The sequence below is a fragment of the Camarhynchus parvulus genome, chromosome 3 (assembly GCF_901933205.1).
Source record: "Camarhynchus parvulus chromosome 3, STF_HiC, whole genome shotgun sequence".
NCBI classification, from domain to species: Eukaryota; Metazoa; Chordata; class Aves; order Passeriformes; family Thraupidae; genus Camarhynchus; species Camarhynchus parvulus.
In genome coordinates this window covers 109,090,104-109,116,063 of record NC_044573.1, presented here as the reverse complement: position 1 = coordinate 109,116,063, position 25,960 = coordinate 109,090,104, and the positions used below count along the sequence as shown (strand labels likewise).

Genomic DNA, 25,960 nt, shown 5'->3' with positions numbered 1-25,960 from the left:
GTTTTTCCCCTCAAATGTTCACCTTGTGGCCACTCAAGGCATGCTGCTGTGCAGTGTGAGCTCTGTGTGATGGTTTGGGGCAGATTGATTTGACTGATACGTGGATCAGATCCCAGCTACCATTGGGAGAGAAGGTGTCACTGAAGAACAGGGCTGAGGCACCTGATTACTAATTAATCAGACATGAGAAAAACCTCATGGAATCAGTTTCTATTTAATTATGGAAGCCTCATTTGGCATAGGAGCATATGCTGCTAACTCAATCGAGTGCTTTCAACTGACATCAAATAGTAATTATCAGAAAGAATCAAGTTTTTTGATTATTCATACTAATTTATTGAACACTTAAAATTAATGAACCTCAGTTATTTTAAATTTGCTCAGTTGCACTGGGAGAAAAGGAGGGAGGTAGGAAAGGACGGGTTTCACAATTTAAAAGTACAGAGACTTGTTTAAAGATAAAATAAGTAAATTACAATATGGCATGAAATCCCATTGGTGGGTTGATGCACACAGAGGAAAGTTCCAGGCATGTTCTGGAACTGAGGAAAGTTCTGACAATGGCTTCATTGATACAATTCTTCTACCCCCAAAAAAAATCTTCCAACAACACTTTAGGGTCACCATAAGGGGCTGGGCAGAGGACAGGAGATTTATTTGTTTGTCAGAGTGTTTCTATTTTAACTGACAGTTGTTCCAGTCTGGTGACTGAAAGGAAGTGCCTTTATATGCCACTGGACATGAAGAGGAGGTGGGATTTTAGCTGGGTCTGAAGCAGCTTTCTCCTGCTCCTCTTTGATTTGCATTATTCTGGCCCTTCTCCTGCTGACAATACATGGGCACAAAGGTTACCACTGTGATAATTGCTGCTGACCCCTTTTCACAGCAGAGAACACAGGGTCCCTGTCTCCAGTCTATAAAATCTGGCTAATTAAAGCATCTCTTTCAGATACCAGATTTTGAGGGGAAAAAAAAAATCAAAACCAAACTACAAAACAAAAGCTGTATTTCACTGTTTGAGCCAGTTAATACATTATGCATTCAATGGTGTGATATCACTTATGTGAGTGGAACTGCTGTGGATTTATAGTGGGATAAATGAGATTCGAGTTCCAGCCTAGAATTTCTGATTGTTGAATGTTTTCTTTTTAGCTGTTTTTAATGAGTTGTCTTGAGACCTTCCGTGTCTGTAAATTAAAATGTGTTTGTTTAATCCTTTCTCAATGCATAAAAAAAAGGACAAAAATTGCTTAGAAAACATGTATAGTTGCTCTTAAAGAAAATGTTTTTTGTAATAAATGTATAATGTTGTCAGGAATTCATGCGTGGAAATGGATTTGTTAATTTTTTCTGTGTTAATTTGGAAGGCCTTACTGTAACTCCCTAAAATTCTCTGTGTTCAGTCACAGGAGCTGACTTAATTCAGGTCACACTGAAAGAGAAGGAAAGAGTGGATTTACCTACCCCAGGTATGTGATAGTCTGTGTCAGAAAACATTGGTCTGGGAGTCACACCATTTCTTTTTTATGGCTTTTTCAGGAGTAAATTGCTATTTTTCACTTCAATATTTTGTACATCTATCAAGCCAACAGAAGCTCTTGGTATTCATTTAGGCGTTTCATTGAGCCCTATCTACCATTGCTCAAGACAAATGTGTGATTCCACAGTATAAAACACTATAAACTTTCCCTGGGAAATACCACAGCAGATCAGAAAGGTCATGGAGAATGTAGACTACAGAGTATTTTAGTGCTCCACAGTCTGATATTACTGCACAGTTTCATGTTGAATCAGACAGAAAAATATACCAGAGACAAGGGACACCTCCAAATTTTGATATTTTTGGGTATTGTTGCCTAGAGAGGCTACATGGAACAGGGGATAGACATCTTGGGTCCAAGATGGACCCAAGATGGACCCAAAATGGATGACTGGTCATGAGTTTTCCCACTTTTATAAGTTTTGGTCCATTTACATATTGGGGTTAATTGTCCAATTACAGGTCCAGGTTGTGAAGTCCCATCCTCCCAGATTGCTCTCTTTAATTTGCTGTTGTTTACACTGTTTGGACCTGAAGCTGCAATGGTGTCCTTGGTTCTCAGGCTGGAAAAGGATTGTTTTGTCTGGCTGAGCTGTGAGGAGAACTTGCTAACACTGTACATGAAGTTCAGAGTCACACACTAAGGCAGAACAGAATCTGAAAAATGTGAAAGCTAAAACTTAAGGCGCCATATCAGCTGCCTTGCTATGTTGTGTATTACCAATAATCACTTATGTGGAAAATGGGTTTAGAGACGTTTTGGCAGGGTGTTTCTCCCAGAACAAACAGATGATTGGAGAGACAGACCCAAACTTAATGAACTCAGCATGGGTTTAATTTCTCTGTTTCCCTGTGCTGACAATAGAGGTTTTTTGTACACCAGAACATTATTGAGCTGGGTCTAGCCCCCAAAACTTGGGCATGTGCTTGCTCCCATATTTTCATTCCCTTTCAATCCCCAAAGAGCTCTCCTCAAGAAAAAAAAAAGCCAGAATTCCCTTTAGAGTGGAAGGACAGAAGTAGGTGCTTGCAGAGGCCTCCAGAGGGAGGCCCTGCCTGCATTAGTCTAGGATTTACTAAACTTAGTGTGCAGGATTTTCCCTTGAAGGCTTCCCTTCCTCTCCTTAGGGACAACAAACTTAGGGACAATTCATTTATGGAGCCTGGCTAGTTAGCTCTCTAAAATACAAGTTCAAGTCAAGAACCTGCTTTTTGCGAGCTCAGTTTCTTCCAATATTTTCCTAAGTCTCAGGATTTTTCTTTTGGATTGACCTGAAAAAGAAAATTTTGGAGAAGGAGCAGGAGTTTCTGTGTGTATATAGGTCAAGCTGCTTTTCCAAGGCAAATCTTGGTCACCTCTTGGAATGGGAAAACGGCTTGTAGGAGTTGATCACTAATAATTTTAAATTTTTCATACTTCGGGAAAGTATGGAAATTCCCGTGCCCTGGGAATTCAATCAAACAGTTTTCTTTAAACATGGAAAATAACAAAGAACAGATAGAAGTGACTAAAGGAAGATGTTAATGTCACAGATGCTTGACTATCAAAGAAATGGTAATTCTTCCAGCTACAAAAAATGATAATTCTGTCTTTATGTGTTCTGTTTTGTAGCTCCTTCTAGTGCTATCTTGAAATGGTCACTCCCAGAGACGTGGAATGGTGTGGGAAAAGGCTGGGGTGGATCCAATGGCAGCATCCCAGGCCCTGGGGAAGATGTCATCATCTTGCCAAGTATGTGAGGAAGGAAAGGTGTTTAATTTCTGTGGAGGTGCTGGGCTCTGCCTACTTTGGGATTTATATTTGTGTTCCAATATGGGCTCCTTGGCCCTGGTGGCCGTTCCATTATGTGCAGGACCCCACATTTGCTCCTTGTCACTCAGACTGCAGTACAAAAATGTAGTTTTTGGAAGAGAATGATCATTATTTTCCATTTTCAGATATACATGAACACAAGCACTTATGCTGACTTTCAAGCTAGAGTATGTACAGGGACCTTAATTCAGATGAGAACTTGTAAGACCCAGAACCACAACTCGCAAAGAGCTCATCTCTTCACCCATCTCTCTTTGTGTTTTGTGCAAGGATCATATTTTACATTTCTGCATCACCTTCCATTTTATTTTTCTGTTGCAATTCCTACTTATCAATGATAATTTCTCAAACTATTTGCCATGGATGCCTCCTAGATATTTTCGCTTAGGCCTGTATTTCAAGTTCAGTTACATTTAAATCCCTGTTCATCATAAAACATTGCTGCATGAAAACTGGATTTTAGTAAATTTATTAGGGAATTTGCAATAAAATCTGCAGAAAAGCTTGTGGTAACCATTTTACATAAGAGCTGACTCTCCTTTGATCAAGAAGTTGGACTACATGAGGTCCTGAGTTCCTTTCCAGATATAATTGTTGAATTTCCAAGTAATATTTATTGATATGTACCTGAAATATTCTAGAACCTGATGCTGTCTCCTTCTCATTTGTTTGAAACCAGTTAAGTCTCTCTGCCTACCACAGCTTCACTTCTGGAAAAGTGGAATATGGATAACACCACCTCATGTCTATTCCTCTCCTATCTGGTTTTGGTTTATGGTTTTTGTGGAAGGAAATCTTTGTGTTGGTATTTGGGCATGGAGCTTCAGTCATGGTTAGAGCTTCTCTGGCCTGTGTCATTAAAGATTTTATATATATATCAATTTAAACCCTAACCATGACTGAAATTCCATGCCCAAATACCAACACAAACATTTCCTTCCACATATATATATATATATATATATATATATATAAATTTGAAGGTTACATTACAAATTATGATCAGCCTTCAATATGTATTTAGTTTAATCTTCAATTTTCTGATAAATATGAAAAAAAACCCCAAGCCTGTACTTTTTAAAATATTACTTTTCTTCACTTTTGGGGGGAAGTTACATTGAGCTGAAGAGGAGATAAAGTTGGAGTTCAGGGAGAATTTTTGCATGGAAAGGGTGGGCAGGCATTGGAAGGGGCTGCCCAGGGAGGTGGTGGAGTCCCCATCCCTGCAGGTGTCCAAGGAAGGTCTGGATGTGGCACTCAGTGCTCTGGGCTGGTGACAAGGTGAGGATTGGTCACAGGTTGGACTTGATGGTCTTGGAGGTCTTTTCCAGCCTTAATGAGTCTGTGATTCTGTGATAACTGGTTCACCAATATCAGCCCATTACTGCCATAAGACCAGAACATTCCACTCCTCACCATCATGTGTCAGATGCAGATATGAAGAGGCAGAGAGGCAAATCACAATTTTCACAGAAGCAGAGAATAAAAAAATAATAAATAAATAGGTTTGGCTGAGGGTTTGGAGTTCTGTTGTTTAGATCACATCAAGAGTAGAAGATGAAGGATGAATTTGTGATGCACGATGAATAAAACTCTTCTGTGTTTCCTGCAAAGGTGAGGAGCTGGAGCTCCAGAGAAAGGCAATGATGCTGGGAAAGGGTCTGGATCACACTCTGAGACACACAATGGGGTTCTTGGGGCTGTCCTGTGCAGGGCCAGGAGCTGAACTCAGTGAACTTTGTAAGTCCCTTCCAAGCCAGGTTATTCCATGATTCTATGATTCTATAAAAAAATCTCTTCACTCCCATTGCCAGAGTAAATGTGTGTGTTGGTTGATGTGCAGAAATCTGTGATGTGCAGAAATTCTCCTCTCCAGGGCCCTTCTGAAATCCTCCTTTGATTTTATCCTGAGAACAAAGACATGAACAAAAACACAAGCTGTCTATCACACCACCAATTTTGTTTAATCTCTGCCTTTTCTGGTCACCCTCTCTCTATTTTATTTCTGCTCTCCCTGTTCAGTCCTGCTGGTTTGGAGGTGTTGAGACACTCACTGGCATTGGAGTCAACCGAGTACAGGGTCTTAAATGAAAGTCATGGTCCTCACCAGGTGATGAGGGAACTGGATTTGTTGCTCTAAATGCACTAAAATGAAGTTAGGCAAGATGAATTTTCTGTCCATTTTGCATGCTTTGCTTTGCTGCCACAAGTGTTTGAATCTCCAGTTCAAAGAAAGCCAGCCCCTTGCTTGGATCCGAAGTCTAAAATGAAATCAACAATTTTAAAATGTTTAATTGTAGCATTTTATGGATGTTTCTCTTCCCTTTTCCACTGGCTTGTGCAGACCCTGCTAAACTCAGAATGTCTCCAAATGGCTTCAAAAAGGTGAAGAGTTTGTTCTCATGAGAACAAATCTTCTAGAAACCACCCAAACTTTGTGCTGCTATGCACACCAAAATAAGCTTTTCTGATTCACTCCTGGCAAGATGCAGCTGTGTCTTTCTCCTTGCTGTCTTCTGGTTACTTAAAATTCTCTTCTGGGAGCCATCTACAATGATTTTCTGGTTGAAAGCCAAGACATGAGCTTGCTTCTGGTATGCTGTGCATGACTGGCTCAATCCTTTCAGCCCCCAAAGAACAGTTTTAGAGTCATAAAAGCAAATAATAAATCAGTTTCCGGGTCATAAAAGCAAATAATAGATGCTTAGTGTTCACTTCTAGTGTGAAGAAGTACAGGGAAAGAGTTTGGCCAGACACTGTTGAAATCTTAGACTGAATGTGGATTCCGAGATTCCCAGAGTTCACTGGAGGGCTGGGGCACTGTCTAAATTCAGCTATTGAAGGCTTCAATTTGCTTATTTAACAAAATAAGCAGAACTGAAACATTAGGGCTACCTCATAGGCTGGTGTCAGGAAGGTTTGAAAAGGTAGAAAATGCCTCTATTAGCAAAATATACATATTAGAAACCAGGCTTTTGTGTTCTTGCTTGGTGTCTGCTTGATATCTAGAGATTTGGGCAAGCTTGGAATTGGGGTTGTGTACTAAGTTCTTTCTTTTTTTGCCCTGTTTGACTTCACAGACTTAGTACAAGGATGACTTTCACTTGCAACAAAGCTGGGTTCCTCATGTAAAAGTGACTTTTAGTCTTGGTGTGCTGCTGCAATTCCCATCAGTGTCTGTCTCCCCAGTGGGTATGAGTCTCTTCCAGCCTGATCTGGAAATCCTCAGCTCAGGCTGCCACAGCTTGTGCTTTTATCCCTGGAGGTTCATCCTCCAGAGCCACAGCCATCCCACAAGGACCTGTCACATGCATCAGGCTTCAGCAGCCACACCACACTGAAAACAAGCCAGAGGAGTTTAGTCATGCCATTCCAGCAGCCAGCAGTGGCATTAGCTTCCCAAAGCCCTGGGATTTTCAGGGCTTTGGTTTATGGTTTTTAGGGTGGCACACTCCTGATGCAGTGTGCTCCGGGTGGAAGGAGAATGTGTTATAATTCCAAGCAAAGGAATGCTGTTTTGAAGGGTATTGATATGATATCATGTAGCCTCTGGCAATTTCTATCTTCCTTTTTTTTTTTTCTCTCCAGTGGTGGAATTCACTCTGTTCTTCATTTTCTGATTTTGATTTTCTTTGAAGTTTTTCTGTTTGAAGAGATGAATGCTGGAGTACTGTATCCCATATAATAGCTCCTCTGTTGTGCCTGATTTCCATTCAATGGCATGCTATGGTGTTTTATACAGCAATGTGGCTGATCAAAGGCATTTTGTGTCATTGCTGTAGTCATTAATGCCTTCTCAGTATTGTACATCTGAACATTAAGACTCTGGCATACCTGAGCTTTTTGTCTGAAGAAAGTGTATGTACAATCAAATATTGCCCTGTTCTCAAGCTCAAATTGTGGCTTGCTGAAAGTGGTTTCTTGCAGTTATATGAATATTTTCATGATAAGAAAAGAGCTCCAGTTTATCTTTCTCTGAAGGTAAATCCTTTGAGCTCAGTGACCTAAAGTCTATTATTTTAGCTGCTAAGTCATATCTCTCTCTACGAGGTAAATGAGTGTATTCTGTAAGCAAGTTGCCTTTGAATCTGTTTGCTTTCCTCCTCAAGTGTGGAAACATTTTTGCCCCCTCAAAGGAGTGTTCTGTTGTTTCTGCAGAGCAACATTTCACCCTCTGAGAACTTCACACCCCAAGCATCACATCCCAGAGTGCTGTCCTTTTAAAGTGAGGAAACTCAAGATTTGCAGAAATATCTCTGAGTGGGGGAATTTCTCACTCCTCTGTTTCAAGGCTCACACACATGATGCCACAGATACAGAGCAGTCAGCATTTCCTTTATAAAACATTTTTCAGAAAGATGTGCAACTCAGCAAAAAATCTCTGTTCTAGACTGAAATGTGACATATAAATGGCATGCCTGGGAGCACTGCTTCTCTTCCTTGTAAAAATGTTTCAGCCTGTGTTTGATGAATATACTTATGGCCTTTGTCAACTGCAGATTTTTGCCACATTCTTGAGCTGTGATTTCACAAACTAGATTCCCCTTCTGTCTGAGAGATACCATTTTAACAACATCTCCTTCTTTATTCTCCTCTCTGTTTCATATCCTCACATCCTGAGCCTTCCCTTCACAGCTCTGCAGGGCATGGGACTGTACCTGTCCTGTAAAGAGATTACAGACAGGAATCTCTCCATGCCTGTAAAAATACATTAAGTACTAACACCATAAGATTTAGAGAGGGAAAAAATGCACTTGCTCCCTAGAGACTTACTTCATCTGAATGCTGTGAAAATTTTGCCTGCTTGAAAGATGTTTCAGCCCAAGGATGCAGGGAATTTGTTTAGGGATGAGGGGTTCAGATTAACCATGGCTTGCTGCTGTACTTGGTATAGCCCTTGAGAACAAAGATCCTGGGCTTTTGGGGTATTCATGGACAGAGAGAAAGGATAAAAATACAGAGGGGAAAAGGAAGAGGTGCGATAGTTGATTCACAGGGATAAAGGTAGGAATATGTAGGTAGGAGACAAACAAGTCTGCAAGCAGAACCAGAACTCCAAGCCTGAAAACAGAACCTGAAATAAATTTTTCCTTTTCCTTTCCCTGGAGGTTGTGAAACTACAGGGTTGCAGAACCAAGGAGTAAAAAACTAGAAAATGATACTAATATTTTCTTTCCATCAAATTCTGAGTGTACTTCATGTAGATTTTCACAGAATCATATTGATTAGGTTTCCTGCAAACAAGGCTTGGAAATTTTCTTAAATGTGTGTGCTAAATAGTTCGAGCCAGACCCTGATTACATGATTTTTGTCAAGGACTTTCTCTGTGCTACCCATTTTGTGGTCATTTGTGTTCCCATCCACAGCAGTTGCCAATGTCCACAGGCAGAAATGAAACTGTTAAGTAGCTGAACCACTTCCCAAGACACTTCATGGTTCTTATATTCCACACAAAATCGGTTTCAAGTGTCCCATTCTCACCACTCTGTCAAAATACACCAGAAAAAGATGTGTGTTCTTTAATCTCCCCCTTTTTTTTTGTATCAATGCCTTGCAATGAATGCTTATGAGAGCAATGAGAGTCACAGAAGATCTCTGTGTAGGGTAGGGCTGTTATTATGTTGAAGATTTTTTTTTTTTGCAATCTGTTTCAATGAAAGCCATTATTAGATCATATTATTGCATATTATTGAGCCCCTTGTTAGGGAAACACCTTGCTTTTTCTTCTTCCAGGAGCACCCACTGACTGAGAGAGGCACCATACTGTTACTCTTGTCAATAATGAAAGGGGATGGAAACCACAGTTTCAGGGCCTGAGCTGTTTTCCAGTGCAATTAAGTGAGAAGCTCTTAGTGACATCCAGGAGCATTAGATGGGCCCTGGGGGTGGAATTCACCTCTGTGCAGTGGGCTGCCTCTAAATGATCCACCATTTACATCCTTGCTCATGTCCTACTTGGAACACTTAAGAGACATTTTAAAGGTTCCCAGGCTGCAGACTTGCAGCTTTAGGAAGCAGCAGTGATGTAGTCATTGTTCTCAAGTCACAAAAGTTTCCGCTCTGTTCTGAAATATAAAAATATCCCCCTTGCTTTCTCCTTGTGGATCTGAGGGAAAGGTGCTTTGCCCTGGTTATTGTTAACTGATTTTTAGAGGAGAATATGAATGAAGAATGGAACTCATGGTGGACCTGGAGATGATCTCAGAGCTCTTTTCCAACCTAAATGATTCTGTGGTTCTGTGAGCTCTGGCTCCCCGCAGGTTGTGTTTGTGTAAGCAAAGCTTTCCTCTTGGATGGTGAGGAAGAGGTGAGTTTTCATACACTAAACCTAACTGAGAGCAAAGCCAAGATGAAAAGAAGGAAAAGTGGTAACAGAGAGTCAGTGGAGGTAGTTCATGGTGTGTGGCTGCAGTTTGTCACCCTGATCACTGCTCTTGACAAGGTGGGGACCTGCAGGCCCTTTGTACCATGGCACACCTCAGTGATACTGATGGATATTTTTCCATTGCCATCAATCCTAGAATCCCAGAAGGGTTTGTATTTGAAGGGACCTTAAAGCTCATCTTGTTCCAACATCCTGCCATGGGCAGGGACATCTTCCACTATCCCAGATTGCTCCAGGAAGCCCTGTCCAATCTGACCTTGAATGCTTCCAGGGATGGGACATTTTGTCATTCTTGTTCTCTTCAAAAGAACTCTCTTGTCCTCTTCCATTCCATGAGGCAAAAATGGGAAAGATGGGGAGAGACTCTTTACAAGGGCCTGGAGTGACAGGACAAGGGCTAACAGCTTCAAACTGAAAAAGAGTAAGTTTACATTAGATATTACAAAGAAATTCTTCCCTGAGGGGATGGTGAGACCCTGGCACAGGTTGCCCAGAAAAACTGTAACTGCATCCCTGGAAATGTCCAAGGCCAGGTTGGGCAGGGCTTGGAGAAACGTGGGATAGTGGAAGGGATCCCTGCCTATGGCAGATGGTTGGAACAAGGAGATGTTTAAGGTCCCTTTCAACCCAGGCCATTCCATGATTCTGTGAAAAGCAATCTGAATAACAAAACTCAAGCCAAGTTGACATTCTTTTTGGCAAGTGGTGGCTGCCACTGACCTAAACAACCCTCTGCTTTTTTTTCCCAGACAGGACCATCCTGGTGGATGTGGCTCTTCCCCCTCTGAGAGGGCTCTACATCCTGGGGACCCTCGAGTTCCCCAGCAACTCCAGCAACGTCCTGAGCACAGCCTGTGTTGTGGTGCTGGGGGGCGTGCTGAGAGTAGGTGAGTGAACAGCTGATCTTTGGGATGCCTGGGGTTTATTTCTGCTCTTGATAGGAAAAAAAACCTGTGGAGAATGACTTAAAGTGTCACCATAGACGTGCTGTCCAACCTAATGCCCCGTGGCTATCTGGATATCTGCAGATGGGACACCCAGGATCCATGGGAAGCAGGATGATTATCCACTGGAGCTAATTACCTATTCCTTTAATGGCAATGTGTTACAAAAACTGCACCTCATTCCTGGTTTCACTGGGGCAGAGATTTTATCTGATATGTATAAAAGCCCTCCCTACTCCCTGTGGGGGTTGCTTTATGAGACAGTAATTCCTCAGGGCAGGATCTGCCCTAGTGTTCAGGAAAATGCCTGGTGCCTGTGGGCATTAATAGGACACTTTTTGTGACACACAAATATTTAAATCCAACATAAACAGAGTCATGAAGGATTCCCTGAATGCCTGGAAATCCTGCTGTAGTGTGAAACAGCTGGATTCAGCACACTTGTTCTTCTCATCCCTCTGTACAGATGAGCACCAGCACCACAGGAAGGTACCACCTTGGCCCTACCTCCAGCTGTTTCACAGTCCCCAAAGTCACCGGGGCTGTTCCACATTATTTACAACAATCAGGATTGGTGTTTTTCCACTCTGAAGTAATTACTCACATAATTCCCTTTAAATATCAAGGTTTCTAAAGCCAGGCATTATATTTACTTACAGGAATCCTTAGGACGCTGGGATCACATTGTTGATCATTGCTTGACCTTTCTCAAGATTGGTTTCATGAACTTTAAAAAGAGAATTTGTTTGTGTAATCACCTCCTGAGGAAGTCTGCTTCAATATTTGTTTGTTGTTAATCTCAAGGGACTGTTTAGTTAACATAGTACTGGCCAAAAAAGTTATTTTGCTGTCTTGTGTTTTTCTTTGGGAAAAGAGGTTGGGAAGTTTAATCTGGGAGGTTAAAATATATATATACTTAAAAGACTGTCAGTCATTTCTTACTTAGACTCCTTTGCACTTTAAATACGGTTTCATATTGGTTTTAAGAAAAAGCATGTGTTCATTGCTAAAAACACTTATTAAAAAAACATTGAGGCACTTTGCTGCACAAACTCCCCTCCAGCACATCTGTGAGTAGTAATGGATATTAAAAGCCAAACAGGTATTTGCAGCTGTTGAGTCGCAGTCCAGCATCTCCTGGAGAGCTGTCCTTGTTTCAGCTGTGAGATGGTGGGTGGGTAGACACTCTGCAAGCTTCCAACATCTCATACTGGCTTCTCTGCCTGCATGTAGAGCTGGGAGTGCCTGTTTTTTCCTCCCTTCCCCTTTCCCTTCCCATGTGTTTGAGGCCTTACGGAAACGTCTTGGAGCCCATCTGTCCAACCCTGCCTGTTCCATGCCTGAAGGAAGGGTTTTGAAGCCCATCTGTCCAACTCCACCACACCCTAAAGAAATCCTGACACAAAATAGATAATGAGACAGTTTAGTAAACAGATTTAATAGATGTGGACGTCAGTGTTGAGCATTGCCTGAGCAGGATCTCAGGTCGGCATCACGTGAGCCAAATCCCCAGGTCCTGTCTGTTGTGTAATTTCTCCATGCCCTGTTTTCAGTGTAGAAATCTTAGCCACATGCTGTTCCTTCTAATTCCATGGCCTGAGACAAAGGCTTTATGGTAAAGCTAGAGTATTTTATTCCCTTGAACTTTTAGAGAACAAAGACCAGTTTTGAAATTCATCCTATCTGGGTTTGGTGTCCTCCAGAGCACTTCTTCTCTGCAGAGAGAAAACAAAGTCAGAAGGTTAAGTCATGACCATAAGTGCATAGCAACTAAATGATAATGGAAAATATGTAACAAAGGGGAAAAAAAATCAGTGTAAAATTGGAGTTTATCAACCATAAAAAGAACTTAATTAATTTTATTGAAATGATAATTTTCAGGCAAACTGGGATGAGAAAATAGTGATGGTTGGGAAATCAGAATTTTTGGAACGCCATTGACTGTGCAGGGTCAATCATCACTTTTCTCTTTAATGTATGATCACAATCCATGTGAATGATAATCCCTGGAAGATGTGAGATGATTTAAGATCCACAAAGAACTTTGTCAGAACTCTTGGAAAACCCAAAGGAAATTGTGTGAATCTACCCCCACAGGAATATCTCTGGGTGCTCTTAGACCTTCAGTGTAGGATCCAGGGAAACTTTCTGATTATTTCTATTTTCATAGTCCTGCCTCTAAGATAAGGAGTTTCTCTCTTTCACTTTATCCTTCAAAGTCTTTTATTTTATGGTGATGTTTGCAGTAGAATTTTAGTAACACCATTTATTTCTATTTCTCTTTACCATGATATTGTAAATATTGGCTATTTTCCCAGCTTATAATAGGAAGTTTGAGGTTCAAAGAGAAAGTGAAGTGCTAAATATCTTTAGCACATCTGTGTCAAAACAAGGTAAGAAATGATGAGTTCAACATCTCACAGTTGTTTTTCCATTCTCAGTTAGGATTATTCTGTCCATTTTAACCCACATGCATTAAAACTCAGACAATATGTGCAGAAAATGCCCTGTTCCACTGCTGAGCAAAGCCCTCAGCTCCCAATAAAGCTGAAGGAAATGCTGAAGTTCACTTGGCACACATTGATCTGTTGGACTCATCCTGAACTAAACTGCACTCAGCTGCTCTTTGCTGGCAGGCTGCTTTTGCTTTTTATAGTAGAGCTCGCCCAGTAATTATCCAGATAGGATTTCTCTTTTTATTTCAACTTGTCACATTCTCTCCTTCACATATCTCCTGATGGCTGCTTGTCAATCATGTCGCTCACTGGAGGCAAGAAGCCTAAGGTCATCATTAGCTTATGGCTTGATTGTCTGGAGAGGGAACCCCAGACAATTCTAATGTCCCTTATCTTGCTTGTGGTAAGAGCTCTAATGCATTTATTCCTCCCCTTTTCCAGGAAGAACCCCCATACTGATTTGTCAAAGGATAAATCTGTGTATTTCATTAAATGGTCATGTGTTAGCAGTAAATAAAGAGCAGTAATTAGAGCACCAGTGAGTTTCACCAATTTACTGTCTTTTCCAACTTCTCCAGCACCTCTGTTGTGTGGGTCCCATCTTTGGCTGTGGGCTGAGTCCCACCCTGCAGTCACACATCATCCCTGCACAGCTGTCCAATCTTGTATGAAGAAGGGATTCTGTTGGTGTAACAAGATGTATTTTCATTCTGGATCAGAGAAAAAAAGTGGTTTGAAAAGTTCATTGGACTGTTTGTATTCCCTTCAATGACTGTTTGTATTCCCTTCCTGAACCCCTCAGCCTCTGCCTGTTTGGCTTTTACCCCTTCCAAGCCATTCAGTTTCTTTTAACTGATTGCTCCATGTAGGGAAGGGATTTGGTTCACACGTTCTAGACACCCAAATTTAGGTGTAATGTGGACATCAGCACATGAGCTGCTCTTCCAGTAGAGGTCTATCCAATATAGCCAGTGCAGCCTCTGCAGTCAGTGGGACTGGTTGATAAAGGTATCTAGAGAAATTCTACATTAAAAAAAAAACATTTAAAAAACCCCATTAAAAAATCTACATAAAAACCTCTGAATGTAGGTATATGATTCTCCCCAGAAATATGGTTCAGTTGCCTAATTATAAATATTCTCTCTCTTTCTGGACATCCTCAGGAGTCTCCCCCTGCCTGCAACTGCTGCTTACAAGTCCCACTCTTCAGTCATTTATCCCTGTCTTATATCTACCATCTTCCAGAGAGGATTTGTAGGGCACTGGGACTCTCAGATCCCATCCTACTCGTGTCACCACCTATTCCTCATTCACCCCCTACTTCTGGCTGCTGGTTCCTACTCCACAGCTGTGGAGATGTGGAGCTGAGGACTTCTGAAATCTTCTGTACATTTGGCAGAAAGAAGCAACCAAGCGAGGTCTCCTTGTTTGGCTGCTATTCCAGGCTGCTTTCCAGAGTGCAGCCTGAACACCTGAAGGAAACTCCAGAAGAGAACCAACAGTAGGTGCTGTCCAGCTGTGTATTGATCATGAATAAAAGCTCCTCAGACTTTCTGGTGAAAATATGACACAGTTTTCAAAATAGCTGGGTACTTAGGGTCCAAGAAGTTTTGGATTCAGGAAACAGAGATAGAGGAGACGGTCCCAGCAAGATATGCAGCAAATTCTGTTTGCTGGGTGAAGGGAGGAGATTGAGCTCAGAGATCTCGTTGTTCTTATATGCAACAGCTGTTGCAGAGTGTTATGTTGTGAAAAAAGAGAAGGCTAGAAGGGAGGAAACACCCACTATTCTAGGAAAGAGTTGAGTGGGTTTTGCTATGGCACAAAACCCCAAACAATACAGCAAAAATCTGTCAGGAGGAACATCTGGAACAGAGCTGAAATATGAAAACAATGGAAAATGACTTTAAAACTCAACAAACTAGATCCAGACCACAGTCCAGGATAAATTAAAATCTGGGTAGAAAAAACACATCTCTATTTCTGTTCTCCTGTTTATTCCCTCCTTTTTTCTTTTAGTAGGTTTTCTCCTCTCCAGGGGTTAGATCTGATGCAGGATTCTGAACCAGCTGAAACCATTGTACTAACAGATCTGTGGTACAATCTCAACATTTGCATCTGACACTTCTTCAGGACAGTGCATATCAGTGGTGAATTTATTAACACATCAGGTTGTTTATTAACACAGGATTATCATAAATGATTGGGGGTTTTTGCATTGTGTAGTGCAATTGGAAGAACACATATTTGAGGGAGCCCTGCCTCTGTTTTTAGTGCCTCCTGACCTTTCCTGCACATCTCACCAGACATTTCCACCTTTTGATAATTTCCAGGTTGCAAGTATCCTTTTTCCTGGTTCTCTGCCAGCAGCAAGCACATTAATATTTCACTTTATGATCAATCAGGTTGCTCATCAAATTGCCAAGGCTTCCAGCTGGAGTAGGAGCATGAAAGGGAATCCATCTCCACTCATCTCATGTAGGATGGGGAATTGGGCAGCTTGGTGTAGTCTTATGTAGGACTTGCTCACCACAGAAAAGTGGGACAAGAAATCTGAAATTTTCACAATCAAAGTCCAAAGATGGACACTTAAAGCCCAGGCCCTTCACTTATGTGTAGCAGAAATCATGATTCCTGCTGTTTGTGGCAAGTTGCTGTAGCCAACAAAATTACTTATTACAAGAGCTGTGATTTCATTGCTAGTTACTTCATAATGTTCTGAAACTTACCCAGCTCTGTGACTTGTGTGAATCAACTATTTTGGAGTCCCCTTATGAGTAAGCTGAAGTAGCTGCTGCTTCCATATCTTCATTTTCATAGGCCATTCTGCTGGAATGTATTTAGATTTAGTGTGTATCTGAGACCTTACTCAGCTTTTCCCTTTGTTTTTCATTCTTCCCCATTCATTCCCAGAGATATTCTTACCTTTTCAAGACCTCTTGCCTTATTATATTCAATATTAGAGAATCGCAGAATGGGTAAAGTTGGAATGGATCACTGAAGGTCATCTAATCCAAACACCCTGATCAAGCAGGGTCCCCTAGAGCATTCTTCACTTTTTTCCTAATTCCTCACTTCTAAATTCCTGCTGACTTTCCTAGAGCATCCTTGCAATTGTTCTCTCCAGTTGTGTCAGTTTATCTGCTTACTTTCAGCATCCCCACACAAATTTGGGTCCCTAATAAAACATGGAATGCCACAGGGTTGAGGGTTGGCAGGACCAGATCTGGTTGAGTCCACATCCCCATTCCAGTCACTCAGGCTGTAAATTAGTGTGTGCCATGTTCCTGCTGCACTCGTGCAGTTTGTTAATCACAAAGTTTTGTGCTACTAAGCCAAGAGCCTTGGAGAAGCCAATTATATGATATCAAAGATATTATCTTTATCAACTAGACCTGTAATCTCATTAGGAAATGATAACAAGGAAGTTTCACAGGACCTTTTTTCTATAAAAGCAGGTTGATTGGCATTAATTATATCATCCACCTTTAATGATTTATTAATTGTGTTCAGAGTTGGACATTCCATTTTTATTTATTTTCCCCCAGAATCAGTGTCAAGTTGACAGGCCTGTAATTACCTGGGGCTCTTACTTTTATCTTTGTTTGAAATAGTGGCACAATATTAGCTTTTTTCAAGGATCCTCAGACATCATGAGTGATCCCAAAATTATTGAAGAGTCCACCTTAAGAGTCCAATGAGTTCCCTGTAAAACTCTCTGCTAGCACTTGCATTCAAGTTACTGAAATCCATTGATTTAAACCCATGGAACTATTGATGGCAATAAGCAAGTATTAAGCCTATTTTTCTTCTAAATATTCTTAAAAGAAGCAGAATTTTTCTACTAATTGATGACTACTGTGTTCTTTTGTGTCATTTACTAATTACAGTTTCCAGCCACAGAAGAATTTCTGTGAATATTATCATCCCTTTTAAGTTTTATTTTATTTTCCATTATAAATAGTTTTATTATGACCTTTGTTTCTCACTCTGACTGTATCTTTTATTTTTGTGCTTTTGGCTTTTTTTTTTAACAAGGGAAAAATTTCTTGATATGTTGTACTTTTTTGGACTAAAATTTATGATTTTTAGCTAAATGTAGCTGTAAATCTTTTAAGGGAGGGAGAACTTCAAATTCATGCTATAGAATCCCCATTTCCAATCCTTTGTATGTGATTGTTAAGTCTGGAAGCCTACTTAAAAATTGTTTTAAAACTGAGCTGAGATTTGGATATATGAGATGGTTTTAACTGACTTAACTATAATAGTAAATGCTTTGTAACCACGAGTAAAAAACATGAGAAATTGTGAAAGCATATTTGGAAACAACCTAATTCCTGCTTTTCCTCTGTTCAAAATGCAGTTATGGGAGTTTAAATAAGGAAATCAAACCTGGATTGGGTGGACGATGGACACTGGAAAATAATTCCCTCCATGTCCCCAGAGAATATAAGTGTTCACTAGTGTGAGATATATTAGATGGGGAACATGCAAGTCTTGTACTGTTTGCCTTTTACCCATTAAAAAAGTGTACAGAGAATTTAAATATCCTCAGTTATCAGTCAGATGCTGGTGGGGAACAATTAATTGTTTTATTGATTTCACTTAAATAAAAAAAGACTCTTGGAGCGAAGTGTTTCTTTAGGATACAAAATCAGCTCTCTTTTCCAAACTAGTAATTTTTAAATATTAAAAGAACATGACAGGCCAGCTAATTTTGTACAGATACATATATATATTTTAGTTCTACATCTGCTGCAGTTTTCTGTTGCATAATTGATTTAATCTCTAATTTTAAAGGAACGTTGAACTCCTTTACTGGACTCCGCATACATTTCTCCAGGGCAAAAACTGTCCTACTTTTTCCTCCTTAGTCTCTGTTTAGTGCTGGGCCATTTTTCTCTGAAACTGTAAACTACCCTTGGTGAAAGAAATGAAGGCAAAGTTGAAATATAGTTTACTGTGCAGACTTATCACCAAAACTTCTTGGGCACTTTCTTTTTCCCTAAATTTTCTTTTTCCCTAAATTTTCTTTTTCCCCTCAATCTTTCCATTTTTCTCATCCTTGCTGCATGAGATTACCTTTCAACTGATGAAGGAGCAAAAAGGCAAAAACTGGTTGAGAAAGGAAATATTAATTCAGCCATTTAGGTATTTCTTTAAAATCAGATTCACACATATTCCCCCCCCCCCACAGTTTCCCTCCTATTTTCAGCATCACAGAAGCCATGGATACTTTTGTGGTGGGTTTGATGCTGTGTTGCCTTTATTGCAGGTTCTTTGAAACATCCCCTAGAAAGGGATTTAAAGCTGCTGTTCCTTCTTCGGGCTTCTGAAAGGATTTTCTGTGATCGTCTTGAGGATATAAATGTGCACCCAGGGAATATTGGTATGAAACATGAATTCCACTTTTCATAGGAAACTAATTTTTGGTAATATCCAAATCTACCACTGTTGAGACTGTTACTCTTTTGTACAGATAAACCTCAAACAAAGGTACACATATTTTACAGCTAACATTTAATCTCCTGGGACATATCATCCCTATGAAAAGTTTCTGTATTTTGGATTTGTCCTCTGGCTTTGGATCCCTTTTCCAGAGGGGGGAAAAAAAGTTCATTGTCCAGAAAGATTAATAATAGCCACATAAATTTTTTTGTACCTTTCATTCCCGGAGTTTTTACCTAATTTTTTTACTTAGATTTTTTTTATGGTAGATATTGTTGTCTGCAATTCCTTCAATTCTAATTTGTGTCAATGAGACTTCTGTGGTAAAATCCCCTCTCTTGCCTGTACATGCAATGGTCATTTTACTTTATTGAGGACTTATTTATCCTTCACTTTGTATTTTGAGTGAAGTCTTTGTGCTGTTCTTACACTTCTCATAAAATATAGAAACATACTTTAATAAATATAAAAATTTCCATATATTTAGTTATTGCTTCAGTTCTACTCAAGCCTCTTTTTGTTTAACCTTTGAAATCCTCCTTCTATTCTTTCTTTTTTTTTTTTTCCCAGGAGTTTATGGACAGGTACAAATTTATAGCGCTTATCCTAAGATGCCTTGGACACATCTGGGAACTAATGTTGCTCCTGGCAATGAAAGGTGGTATTTTGGCTAAATATGCTTTCAAATATTAAATTTTGGCTCCTGTTGCTATGACTTGTATTTAATATTCCTGTGAGTTGCATTATTCTTTCTCTTTGTGATGGGTTCTGTTTGAATTTTGTCTAGATAGAAAAAAAACCCACCTAGGTAACAAAAAATTGCACCATAATGGGGAAGCTGATGATCTTTAAGGTCCGTTCCAACACAGATTAACTTTAATTCTAAAGAAATCAAAATTCCAAGGATGAATCAAGCTGAGAATTCCTTCCTTCCTTCCTTCCTTCCTTCCTTCCTTCCTTCCTTCCTTCCTTCCTTCCTTCCTTCCTTCCTTCCTTCCTTCCTTCCTTGTTTCCTTCCTTGTTTCCTTGTTTCCTTGTTTCCTTCCTTGTTTCCTTGTTTCCTTCCTTCCTTGTTTCCTTGTTTCCTTGTTTCCTTTCATTCATTCCTTGTTTCTTCCTTGTTTCTGCCTTTCAGCCAGGCCTAACAAAGCCTCATTGGAAGGTTCCCATCAGGGTAGAGGTGTCAGCATTTAGGGCAATGACTGTAAAGATGAGCAGTGGAAGCACAAAGACCTCACCAGTAGGGTTCACCTGTTGTGAGCTCTCTCAGAGCTGTATGTTCAGTGCAGATTAATTGTTTAGGAATTGCTGTGTAGCTGATCCTGATCCAAATCCTGCAACTTTAGAATCACCCTCTGGGAATTCTTCTCCTTCCCTGACTGAGATGGGAGATCAGAGTGAGCAGATTCTGACTGAAGCATGCCAGTTAAACACTTGGATGAAATGGATCCAGGCTAGATCTGGGCTGCTGCCCAGATATTTTATGTGAAATATCATGAGGTGCTAAGATACAAGTGTTTGGAGTTAATGCATGCACATTAAATACAACACAAAGAGTTGTTTCAGTTGTTAAAAGAAAGGGGAAAAAAACCCAACCAAAAACAATGCCCTATTTTTCATTAAAATCTACCAAAAGCCGCTAAGAATTAATGTGGTTTGATACAGGAAATAGGTAAAGCAGTGCTGGAATATGAAAGGTGAAGAAAAATGAAAGCTGAAGGAAGTGGTTTTTATTGAAGGAGAGGAGCTGCACTATATCTTTTTCCAGTATGAATCAGCTCATCAGTTTAGGAAGGACTTTCCTACCATTTCAGAAGATATGCAGTGATTCCTCAAAAAAAAAAAAAAGTAATAAATTTTTGGTGGATTTCTCTACTGAATATTCATAGGTATTGTATAGTAAGTGCTCATTTGAATCTACTCATCTTTGAAAAATATTGGAGAAAGAGACTCTGGAAAAACTTGACAACATCCCTTGAGGAATCTCCTTTCTCTCTGCCCTTCTGTCACTCTATCCTGCATGTGAGACATTGTCTGAATTCACAGTGCCCTTTTTCCTCAATAATTCCCTGAGGAGTTTAGATCATCACCTGGCCAGCAGCAGTCACCCTGTAACAGTACAAGATGTTTATCAAATAGAGGTGAACACTGATCATTATGCATTTGCTGTCACTAAGCACTTTTATTTTCCTTATGTGAAGCTAAAAATCCCCTGAACTACAAATACAACTTTGACTATAAAAGGGGATCTTCAATTCAAGATTAAAACAAATAAATGCAGGACTCTGTGCAATGTTCAGTAGCCAGCAGAGTTTTAAGTGCTGGTGCCTAGTTTTAAGTGCTGGTGCCCCTGATGTTCAGCTACCAAGGGCAGGATTCAGGTACCTAATCAGATGGTTTGGGCCCATTTGAGGCATCTTTGGGCTCTTTTGAGATATTTTGGGGCCCTTCAATGGCTGCACATTTGTCTCCAGGAATGCTTCAGGAACCAGTCCTGTCTCCTGTCACATCTGCTGGCTGATGTTTTAGATACCCTGGGATATCTCAGGTAGCAAAAGTTGCTCTTGTTAAGGGAATCAAATCCTACTCAAAGTGCCCAATTCAGAGAACTGAATTGCTTTTCACCCACAACTGACTGCGCCAACAAGCTCTGGTGGAAGCTTAGGTGCCAAATGCAGACCCTACACATGATTGTTGTCTAAATCCAAAGATGGCTTTCAGCTCTGCGGAATATTCCTGTCACCAAAAATGGTCTGATATATCATTTGGAGGCAGCTTGAGCTCTGAAATGCTGTACTGGAACTGTATATGTTGTTAATCAATGGTGTGAAGTAGATGCTTCAGGATTAATTTCCTCCCACATATTTCAGACATCTGTTTTTGCAGAAAGCCCTAAAGGGGCTTTTCCTACAGCATAGCCTGTGAACTTCTTTTTTTTTTTTTTTTTTTGCTTTTTTTCAGATCTCCCTGAGCAAAACTGTTCATTTTTAATGAAATCTGTGAGCCTAACTCTTGTGAGTGTAATGACATTAAGTTTATATCATGGTGTTACAGGATTTTTGTGGAGGATGAAGTAGATTGGGATCAAGGTGGGGATATTGTGATCAGCTCTTCCTCCTATGAAGCCCACCAAGCTGAAGTAGTTACACTTAAAGAAGTCCATGGTCATAATATAAGAATTCATGAACATCTTCTGCACAGGCACATTGGTAAGGAATGTTTCTTCCCTTTTTTTGAGAGTTTTCTTCTGAAGTATTGACTTTCCATTTCATATCTCAACAGGATCAATTCTACTTCCCTGTGGTATCTTCATTTCTTTCTCCATATACTTTTTTAGCTTGCTGATTCTAACATGAATTTCTGTGGGTATAATCAATTCACTGCTGAATTGTTTGGGAAAACTTTCTGGTGTTTCAAGTTGAGCTGGTTCACAGAATGAGAAAATAATTTTTCCTCTCCCAAAGGAAAAAAGAAATTTAGGATTTTAGGCCCTTTGCACAATTTCTATGGTATGTCAAAAACCTGAAAAATAATTAAACCCCACCCTTTTTTCAAATTTCAAAATAATCATATTCATAAAGTTTAAAATACAAAATTTTATCAATTCCATGGCATGAAAACAATGTATTTATAAACTAATATCTAAATAAACATAAAATCTGTGTATGTCTATTTTCTGTGTAGATTGAATGGGATCTATATTTCTGTGGAAAAATGGATGCAGTGTTAATACCTATTTACTTTTATTTCAGCCTATAAAGTAATTTATTACCATCTATTTGACAAAAGAAAAATCATTTTATTAACAGGTCAAATTCTGAACCTTCAAACCAAGGATTTTTCTTGTGCACATCAATATTTTTTAAATTTGATCTTTATTCCAGCCAGTAGGCCCAGAAACTAGTGTAATGGATAAAAAGATCCAGAAATATCATGTTTTAAATGGTGAATGTTTAAATGTCTGAGCCAGTAATCAAAGCTGCACTTGGAACTGAGCTCTGTTCTGCAATTATCCACAGTGTTAATCAACAGTAGCCTCCATGGCACAGTTTTTTATGACAATTGCATTTTTCAAACAAAATGTGCAGTTCAAAGCACAGAACATCTCGACTATATTTCCAGTAGTTTATGCATTTTAGGCCTTTCTTTTTAGCTGATGTAGATATAATAAATGTATCATGAGGGGAAATTGAGTAATGGAGCAGTTGTTAGATAGAGGAAAAAAAAGTACTGATGGAAAAATTAATGGGTAAATACTGAGCTTCACCTTGGCAAATGTAGATACTTGCAGGAAATGTTCACATATGAGCCAGTCACTCCCAGCTCTCTGGAAAATTAAAGCAGAAAAATACACACAATACATACTTCTCACTTGTATTTTATCTGCCCCTAAAGCAGGTATATAAAATACACAACAAATTGCACGTGAGATTTGCCTATTGCTCTCCACCATGTATAAAACCAGTCTGGATAACTAAATCACATCTGCACGTGTCTAAAGTCACCTGAGATTAATTCAAGCTAGACAGCTGCATAAACTTGAGCAAAAGTCTCCTTCAGAAAGGCATTGAAAAAAATGTTTTAAATCCTTTTAGAAAGCACACACAAACAAGCCTCTGTAGCAAAGAGGGTTTTGGCATTGACATTAGTCTGATCCTGAGGAAAATTCATGGAGATCAACTCTGCAGTGTGCTGAAGAGTAACTCCAGCACGCAGAGCTTGGAAAAAATGAAGTGTGAACCTGTTCATTGCTTTGGCACCTGCACACCTCAGGGGAAAGGTTTAGCACCTTCTTGTTCTAAAAACGAGATATCTTGGCAAAATATAAGCACACAGTGAATATTTGATGGGCAGGTGGCCTTTCTGGTTTTGTGTCGATGCACGCAGATTGTGCTGGGGGTGAAACACACCTGAATGTCAGTGCAGATTCTGCAGAGGAGCTGTCAGGATTTATGTCCCTCAAAGCACTGGCTAATAGGTATGATAGACACTTATCACATTTGCTTTCTTGAAACTCCCCAGGGCGTCCCCATGACACAGAAGATGGCAGGAGCATCCCTTTGGCCGCGGAGGTTGGGCTCCTCACACGGAACGTGCAGATCCAGTCAGATGTGGCTTGTGCTGGGAGGATGCTGGTGGGACACTTCACAGACTCCAGTGGGATGGAGTTTGAAGGTAGTTGAGATTCACCTGTCCTCATCAAGCACACCGGTTTTGCCCAAGAAAGAGGTGCAGCAACGTGTGAATCCATTCGCATGAAAGTCAGAACAAACTGACTGTCAGCAAATATGAAACATGAGCACCACTAAAAATTCATAAATATGGACGATATTTTAGGAGGGGCTGCTGTGTATTTTGTGAGGTTCTACTGTGACTTTGTATATATTTATTCACAAATACCCATCACTACAATACACTGACAAAGTACCTGCTGTTATATGTCTGACTGCTAACGTGGTTGTCCTTACCTGTTCTTATGTAATATAAGTTTTCATTTCACTCCATTTATCTCATTGCAGGTGCTCTTCAACTCTTAAATGTTCAGTTTTTGAATTTTGGGCCTCCTCAGCTTTCTGCCATTGAATTCAGGAACGTATCCCAGGGGTCGTCAGTGGTGTCATCCAGCATTAGTGGAAGCTGTGGAGCTGGCATTAAAGCAGTCGAGAGCAGTGGGATCTTGTTGCTCAATAACGTGGTGTTCAACACCACTGGACCTGGCATTGATTTGGAAGGGAAAAATCATTCCCTCATCAGGTGCCTTGTTATTCTGAGCAGGCAGCCAGCAGGTTCATTAAACTGGGTTGCTGGCATCAAGGTGAACCTGGCCACTGGTGTCTCCCTTCATGGCAATGCTGTGGCAGGATCCGAGAGGATTGGCTTCCATGTCAAGGGCCGGGAGTGTTCACTAGCTGGAGAATATTGCAATGGAAATGTGGCCCATTCGAGTCTCCACGGCATTCACCTGTACCAGGAAGATGGATTTCAGACCTGCACTAGAATCACAGGTTTTCTATCCTATAAGAATTATGACTATGGTGTCATGCTCCACCTTGGAGGCAGCATTATTGTGGAAAACGTGGTGCTGGTGGACAACACGGTGGGACTCCTGGCAATGGTGCACTGTGCCTACCCTGAGCAATGCTACACGGGGAAAAAATTCATAGAACTTAAAAACTCCGTCATTGTTGCAACAAGCTCAACTTTTGACTGCCTCAGAGACAGGATCCAGCCTCACTCAGCTGATCCAACAGCCCAGGACCGACCCCCACGTTACCCTCTAAGAGGCCGTGTTGGGATTTTATGGCCCACGTTTAGCACTGCTCCCAGCCAAAGGCCAGAGCACCCCTGGCACAAAACCAGGCATTGTCCAAAAGCCTTGGGAATCATGAAGCTGAAAGGTTGGTCCTCTGCCTCCACTGGCCAGACTGTTCTGTCACTGCTTTCTTTTACTCATTTCATTTTTTCCAGTTGAGGTTTTAGCCTCCCACAGATGGACTGCTGGAGAAATCAGTCCCAGTGAAATTGATAACACAATTCTTCTACAACCTGATACAGTTTAATTGAGAAAAAAATATTATTTGATATTTTTCACTTCCTGAATCTACTGCAGGATACTTATTTGCCCTAGGAGCTGTGGCTGCCCCATCCCTGGAGGTATTCAGGGTTGGGTTGGATGGAGCTTGAATGAGTCTGGGATAGTGGGAGGTGTCCCTGCCCATAGCAGAGGGGTGGAATGAGATGATATTTAAGGTCCCTTCCAACCCAAACCATTCTTGGATTCTGTGATTCCACGATTATGTCTCATGCTAATGTATACATTCTACCTCACACATAACTTCCTTCTGTGTTACTTTTCCAATTGATTCATCTCTCTGACCCACAGTTGTCTCCACCTAAATAAAGATACCAAATCTGAGAAGTGAATATCACACTTTGGATAGAATTGTCACAGAACATAGGAACTACAACTCACAGAAGCAGTTATGACCTTTATTGGTATAAGAGATTGCACAAGAGGAATAGAAGTCTGTTATGTATCCTGGATCTTTGTTTCAAATGAATTTTTCAGTCTCCAGAACAATATTTGAATACAGCAGAACCCTGATGGCTGGTTGCAATGGTGGGATCTAAAATACCTCACTGCTTTCCATGTCTTTACTCCTCATTGCTACTTACTTTTGTAAGAAAATTCATTATCCCCTTTTTACTGAGGAGTAAGAGAGATAGAGAAAGACAAATAGACTTGCACAGAATCTTACAAAAAATTCATGGCACAATATGGATTTTGGAGCTGCATAAGAGTTGAGTGCCAGAGCTAAGTATGTGTCATCACACCCTGCTTGTTTTATATTAATCTCTGGCAAATTGAAAAAT

The 25,960-nt window shown here is 40.3% G+C and overlaps 1 protein-coding gene across 1 annotated transcript in view; it reads left to right on the top strand.

Moving 5' to 3' along the window:
• The window catches only part of PKHD1 (PKHD1 ciliary IPT domain containing fibrocystin/polyductin), a 237,982-nt gene that overhangs the window by 140,046 nt on the left and 71,976 nt on the right, over positions 1–25,960 (top strand). Inside the window, exons 49-56 of the mRNA XM_030944782.1 lie at positions 1,404–1,469; positions 3,153–3,272; positions 10,488–10,625; positions 18,414–18,527; positions 19,157–19,244; positions 21,641–21,795; positions 23,609–23,761; positions 24,106–24,984. Of these exons, the coding sequence (XP_030800642.1) occupies positions 1,404–1,469; positions 3,153–3,272; positions 10,488–10,625; positions 18,414–18,527; positions 19,157–19,244; positions 21,641–21,795; positions 23,609–23,761; positions 24,106–24,984 (1,713 nt within the window). The remainder of the gene's footprint in view (positions 1–1,403; positions 1,470–3,152; positions 3,273–10,487; positions 10,626–18,413; positions 18,528–19,156; positions 19,245–21,640; positions 21,796–23,608; positions 23,762–24,105; positions 24,985–25,960) is intronic.